This window comes from Henckelia pumila, chromosome 1 (assembly GCF_033568475.1).
Source record: "Henckelia pumila isolate YLH828 chromosome 1, ASM3356847v2, whole genome shotgun sequence".
NCBI lineage: Eukaryota > Viridiplantae > Streptophyta > Magnoliopsida > Lamiales > Gesneriaceae > Henckelia > Henckelia pumila.
The window spans coordinates 39,972,851-39,979,584 of NC_133120.1; the positions used below are offsets into that span (position 1 = coordinate 39,972,851).

General features: G+C 35.3%; 1 protein-coding gene across 1 annotated transcript; it reads left to right on the top strand.

Moving 5' to 3' along the window:
• The first annotated feature begins 1,017 nt into the window (after positions 1–1,017).
• Positions 1,018–5,721, top strand: LOC140878899 (GDP-mannose 3,5-epimerase). Its single transcript, XM_073282526.1, has 7 exons — positions 1,018–1,184; positions 2,405–2,815; positions 3,259–3,352; positions 3,435–3,564; positions 3,666–3,798; positions 4,147–4,354; positions 5,394–5,721. Exons 2-7 carry the CDS (start codon positions 2,406–2,408, stop codon positions 5,547–5,549), a joined length of 1,131 nt encoding a protein of 376 aa, XP_073138627.1. The 5' UTR covers positions 1,018–1,184; position 2,405; the 3' UTR covers positions 5,550–5,721.
• The last annotated feature ends 1,013 nt before the right edge of the window (positions 5,722–6,734 follow it).

Consider the following 6,734-nt stretch of genomic DNA (forward strand, 5'->3'; position numbering starts at 1 on the left):
TGGAGATGAATGTTGTATTTGGTGCAGAAGTTACACTTTTTTAGTGTAAAACTTGCACCAAAATAGTGTTTATGGTTGGAGATGGCCTAAAGTAGGTAAAACATATTTTTCGGAAATAAATAATTAAACTTGTTAATTAAGAAGATCGATATATTATATTATGAGGTTTTTTATGACGTGGGAACATGCAGTTGTTACATTTCAGTGCGTACTGTAAACTTGGCTACTCAGGGAAACCGCACTGGACGGCTAGTCCAAAAACGTGTTGTCAAGAGGAATCGAATACCTGACTAATGGTCAAATGCTTACCTACTCCACCAACAAGATAAGAGTTTCTTGTATTCACTTTCTCTGTACTTAATGTAGTTTATATTTATCTCTATCACTTACCTAATATATATTTTTTTACACTAGATAACACTGATAAGAGAAATCGATCATAAAAAATAAAAGAAGATAATCGAGTATCGAAACTTTACATAAGAAGAGTTCGATGTACTAATGAAGTGATATTTTAGGAAACATAATAGCCAAAGAAGCCAAAAATAATCATCGACTCGATCTCCATATATATCAAAATTATTGTTATCATATGCTTTATACTATGAACTAAAATATTATCATGTGTTTTATCAATGCAAATGAGAATGAACCATATGACCATATCACCTCATGTCCTCTATTTAAAACCCAAAATTTAGTATCTTTAAAATTTGTTACCATTGTGGTAGTTAAATTAAAATGAATGTTATCATTAAAAAAACGTGAATAATATTCCAATGAGTTATGAAGTATAATGGAAAAAATTAGTGAGGATTATTAAAGAATATGCTTTCAAATTCCATAAAAAGAAATTGGAGGAAAATGTATTATGACAATAAAAAAACAAGAATATGACAATAAAAACAAGAAATAAAACGTGGAGAATTGCTAATCACCAAGAAACATTCGAGTACAAATCAAACACGTCCTATTACATTAATTATTAGTATAAAATTGAAAAAAAGTGCAAAAGGATTGCACATGCAAATTGCTGTCCTTAGAAATTGGAAAAAAGATAAAGTTTTCAGTGGGCAAATCATTTAAGGACCGCACAAGCCACTACTTATATGTAGCGCAAGAAATTGGGAAGAGATTTATTGCATATTTGCGCATACAAAATTTTCCAAGAATCGAAACTTGAGGTTATTGAATCTTAATCTCTGTCACTTTTTTTTTTAATGTCTGAGAATAATAATAAGTATATGCCTAAATTCAGAGTCTTTTTCTTGAAATTGTTCGAGATGTTTCTGCTTTGGTATGCTGATATATATCTTTTTATTTTTATTATTATTATTATTATTATTATTTTATTTTGGGTTTTGATTTATATGTTTTCTGAGTGTGGAATTTTTGTGGATTGCACAAATTTTGTCTAATTTTGAGGTACATGGGAGGCATTTGTAGCAAAATTTGTGCGCGCCTCCAAGACTCATGGTTTGTTTACTGCATTTTTGTGGAAAAATGGGTATAATATCAAGATTTTATAGAATTTTTGTGGTTGTGTTCGAGTACGGTTTCGGTTGTAGTTTCTTTGTTTCTTCATTAGTTAAATAACTCAGTTTGTGCTGCTTGTTGTGTTAGTTTTGTGTTTCTTGTTAATATGTGCTTTGTTTTCTAATATGGCTCTCTGCTGATTTCATTACCTTGATGTGAAATGGACCAAGAATCTGAATGTAGAGGATGGGTAACGTATGCTCTGTCAGTAAGATTAGTGAGAAAGTGTTGTTCGAAGTTACATTTCTAAAGAATCACATTCGACAACTAGGTTTGTTGCTTTATGCAGTGATGGAGTTAGAGAACAAATGTAAATGGTGGAAGTATGAACTGAAATTTTCTTTTATGATTTGGAAGGCCAAATATCATTTTGCAACTCGCACATTAAGGAAAAATATGTATGTGCATGTTTAATTATTAAAGGAAGGGGGGTGATCGTTCCTGCTGGACTTCATCCTCTGTCATTGGGTTTGTTTTACTTGAATTACGGATAGTAATGAATTTGTGAAAAAAAAAACTGGGGAAGAACTTGCATTTCTACTTAACTAATGTGTGCAGGTTGTTTTCAATTGCAAGGAGGCTGAAGCTACCGTTTTTACTGTCCAAATTTACTTATTTGTTGATTCTTAGACTTACAGTAGCGGAGGAGGGGTTTGGTTATATACATTTTTATAGTCACGTGTATATTTTTTACATAGTATATACGACAATGAACGAGATTTCACATGCTTATTACTTTTAATTTTGTTTCTAGTATCCATGTTTGGTTCTGTTATACTTGCATGGTATCTATATCTTTTTATTTTCATATACGAACTTTTTCACCGTAGTTGTATTACCTTCTTCCTTAATTCCCTTTTGATCTCAGAATGGGCACCACAGTCGAAAGCAACTATGGAGCATACACATATGAAAATCTTGAAAGGGAGCCTTATTGGCCTTCAGAAAGTCTCCGAATTTCCATCACCGGAGCTGGCGGGTTCATTGCTTCCCATATCGCAAGACGTTTGAAAAGTGAGGGTCATTATATTATAGCTTCGGATTGGAAGAAAAATGAACACATGACTGCGGACATGTTCTGCGATGAGTTCCATCTTGTTGATCTGAGGGTGATGGATAACTGCCTGAAAGTTACCAAAGGAGTCGACCATGTATTTAATCTTGCTGCTGATATGGGAGGAATGGGCTTCATTCAGTCAAATCACTCTGTAATCATGTATAATAATACGATGATCAGCTTTAATATGATCGAGGCGGCAAGGATCAATGGAGTTAAGAGGTCATCATTTAATGCAATGGTGCTTTTAAAATGTGGATTTGATATGCATGTTGAATCTTGAATTTAATTCTCGGCAATGATGTATGATTCTTCTCCCGCGTACCATGTCAGCGGTTCGGATATGCTTTTCATCTTTTATAATTATAATTTATTTTTAAAGATTATATAATAATAGTACATTGCAAGCATATGATGATAACTCAAATGAGTTGATCACAATTTGAAAATACAAGGGACATTGAATCTTTAATTCTTTTTTTCCTGTTTCGTTACTTTGGATGCCATCCAATATTTTCTTCTGTGGTAGAGGACTACCAAGTGACAATCACACTTTTTCCTTCTATAGCGGTCCATTGTTGGAGTTAAGTTCATCCTTGAAATTGTGGAAATAAGACACACACGTAGATAACGAAATCTGATTTTGATAATCTTCTTTGATGTAGGTTTTTCTACGCCTCTAGTGCATGCATATATCCAGAATTTAAGCAGCTGGACACCAACGTGAGCTTGAAGGAATCTGATGCCTGGCCTGCTGAGGTTTCTTCTCATACAAGTTATTTTATGTTATTATAGAAAATTTCCATTGTACCAATGAGTTGTATTTTTGCTTCCTTTTTAGCCTCAGGATGCTTATGGGCTAGAGAAGCTTGCGTCGGAGGAGATATGTAAACACTACAACAAGGACTTCGGAATTGAGTGCCGTATAGGAAGATTTCATAACATTTATGGTCCTTTTGGAACGTGGAAAGGTGAAACTCAGAAGATTTTGTGATTAATGGATTGTGATATTTTTTCCTTCATACTTAAATAAATATTGACGAGTTGCTTTAACTTTTCACTATCACCACAGGTGGCAGGGAGAAAGCACCCGCTGCTTTCTGTAGGAAGGCCATTACATCTACTGATAAATTTGAGATGTGGGGTGATGGGCTACAAACTCGATCTTTTACGTTCATTGACGAATGTGTTGAGGGTGTTTTGAGGTAAATTACAAATCAATAATGCCTATGAATGTGATCTTCTTGATGTTATAAGATCTTACTTCCATCTGAAGTTATCTGAGTTCAATGCTAACTTGTAGTGTCGCCGTTGTTAGGTTTTACAACATATTGTCATACGTAAGAACGTCTCTGCTCTCACTGCTGATGTTTGAAAGATTGGCTCTGATATTAGGTCTCAAAATAAATAGACTCAGTGCTGCTTAGGTCGTATGAATACAAAAACAGTTGATTCTAAAACATATTTTGTTAAGGAACAGAGTTAGTTTTGCCCTCGTGTGTGATCTGCGAAATGTACTTGTGATTCTGGAATGAACTGCTGCATTACTGTAGATTGACTAAGTCTGACTTCCGGGAGCCAGTAAACATAGGAAGCGATGAGATGGTGAGCATGAATGAGATGGCTGAAATGGTCCTGAGCTTTGACAACAAGAAGCTGCCCATCCATCATATTCCAGGGCCGGAGGGTGTCCGTGGTCGAAACTCGGACAACACTCTAATAAAAGAGAAGCTTGGTTGGGCTCCTTCTATGAAACTAAAGGTCTGTATTTCGATTTTTCTCTATTTGGTTTTACGATAACATATAGTCGATCTATTTTACTGGCACAATCCACACTCCAAGAAATAAAACAGTGTCACAACAAATATATGGGAAAAGAAACTCATCCTAGGTAATTGTGTTCGATGAAAACAGTAAGATGTTACATGGATAATGACCAATCCTTCGCAAAAAGAACGGACCCTAGAGCAGAATATTACTCCCCACGCTAGTAAGTTCACTTAGGCAACTGTCTACCCAAAAATTAACTTATTCTTCCCTTCTTATTCCCTCCTCGTTTTCTGTATGAGACTCCCCTTTTCCGCCTTTCTGGATCCTCCTAGTGTAGACTTTTCTAACGTGTGTGGCTTTATGTATTATTTTCGCTGTTTTGTATCTCGTGTTCTTGGCCTGGTCCCAGAATCTTCGAGGCCCAGGCCCAGACCCTTAACACGATCATATCCTTTGCTACATATGTTTTTATCTTTCGTGGTGCATTTATATGCATTCAAGCAAAGGTAACCGTAGATGTAAAATGAGTGCTTTGATATTACGAGGAGTTGAGGAGCATGAGCCCAGCACATCCTCTGCTACATATCTTGGTACACGTCGCCATACATGAGACGCTGGGATTGCATCCAACTAATGTGAAGATGGGCGTTTAGTCGTTTCTTACATCCTCTTTTGTGGGTAAATCAGCTTTGATATTACAAGAGAACATAATCCCATCAATCCCTCTGTTATATTTCTGGGTGCAGCTTCTTATAAGTTGTAGGCTTGTCTTTCATTGGAACTCATATGATATGACATATAACGTTCCAGCTGATTGAGATCGACTCGTTACTGATTGCTTACATCCCATTCAGTTTTGTAAATTCACTTTGATGTATCTAATACAGAAAAAGCCTATGACGTCCTCATTTACATCTCTTGCATTCGATGTTGAATTGTACTCGCGGCATGCATCTAAACTAATTCAACAATTGTACTTGAAATTCATGACTTGCATCTGATTTCCTTTTTGGTGCAAACGTATATGCAGGATGGACTGAGAATCACGTACGCGTGGATTAAGGAACAAATCGAGAAAGAAAAAGTCAAGGGCGTCGATTTGTCCACCTACGGCTCATCAAAAGTCGTCGGAACACAAGCTCCGGTTCAACTCGGTTCGCTTCGTGCGGCTGATGGCAAAGAATGAAGCACATATTTATTACCCAGTATTTGCTTCTACTATTATCTTTTGCTAATTCTTTTCGTTTATATATATCACGTTTTATTCCTCCGGTTTCTATATCGTTGTCATTTGGACCGCGAACACATGATAGAGTTCTATGGTTCCTAAAGCTAAGGAAAGATACCCTCTTACTATATTGAGCTTATCATATGTTTGGCACTCGATTATACACTACTTGCATCATGTTAGATACACGAGGGGCGAAACTATGAATTCATGGAATTATTTCGAGACGAACCCAAAATTGAGTGTATGCTTGCTATAACAGCTGAAAATGTAGAGTCGAGTTGATGTTCTCGTACATTAACTTGAGATGCCACGCACATGCGACTTGCTGAGACGCCGTTTGATAGGATGACACTCATAAATCGAGAAATGGATCGAGCCAAAAAAACACAAATGAGGCTTGATTACAAACTATGAACTGTGCTAAAACAACTTGTTGATTGGATTGAGGTCATAAAAGTTTGAGGTTGATCCCTACAATTGACGTATCTCGTGTATGTTTCCTGACCGTTGTTGCAATATTGTTGGGGTGGCAAGAAATTTGGTATTGAAAGTTGATTAATGGATAGCCACTCGATTTATGAGAACACAAACTCATTTTGTGAGATAGATTTCCGATCGGACTCGACGTGATTCAGTAAAAAAAATGTTATTTTTCATTATACATATGGATCGGTTTGACTATTTTACGGATGAGATCGTTTCACTAGATACTTGTTCTTTTGAGAAAATAAATTTTGTACAACATTATTTCATTTTCCAGGCTGAATATTCAAGGCTCACTTTCAATTATTTTGACGGAAGTTTTTAGATGAGAATGTTTGTCCAGGTATAAATTAAAAGGGCCCAGATTTCTTTAAATAATTGATGAATTCACATGGGTGTGTATAAAATCAAGTTTATTGGCGCCCACATGTTTGCTAGGCCTTGGAACATTTTAAAATTAAAAATAAGAGAACAACCCTTTTCTAAAGTCGTATAAAAAATAATATATAAATAAAGTTAAAAATGTTGAAAATATATATAAATATATATTATTATTTATTGTTGAATGTTGAAGGTTGAAAGTTGAAAATTGAGTTGTAAAATATTGAAAATTAGTGTGTGATGATGTAATTAATGATGTATTAATTTTTGACTAAT

Excerpts from the sequence above, each read along its gene's own strand:
- LOC140878899 (XM_073282526.1), top strand. The coding sequence starts at position 2,406 with ATGGGCACCACAGTCGAAAGCAACTATGGAGCATACACATATGAAAAT. Across the intron at positions 3,799-4,146 it reads TGTGTTGAGGGTGTTTTGAG|ATTGACTAAGTCTGACTTCC; the intron begins GTAAATTACAAA and ends GCATTACTGTAG. Across the intron at positions 4,355-5,393 it reads CTCCTTCTATGAAACTAAAG|GATGGACTGAGAATCACGTA; the intron begins GTCTGTATTTCG and ends ACGTATATGCAG.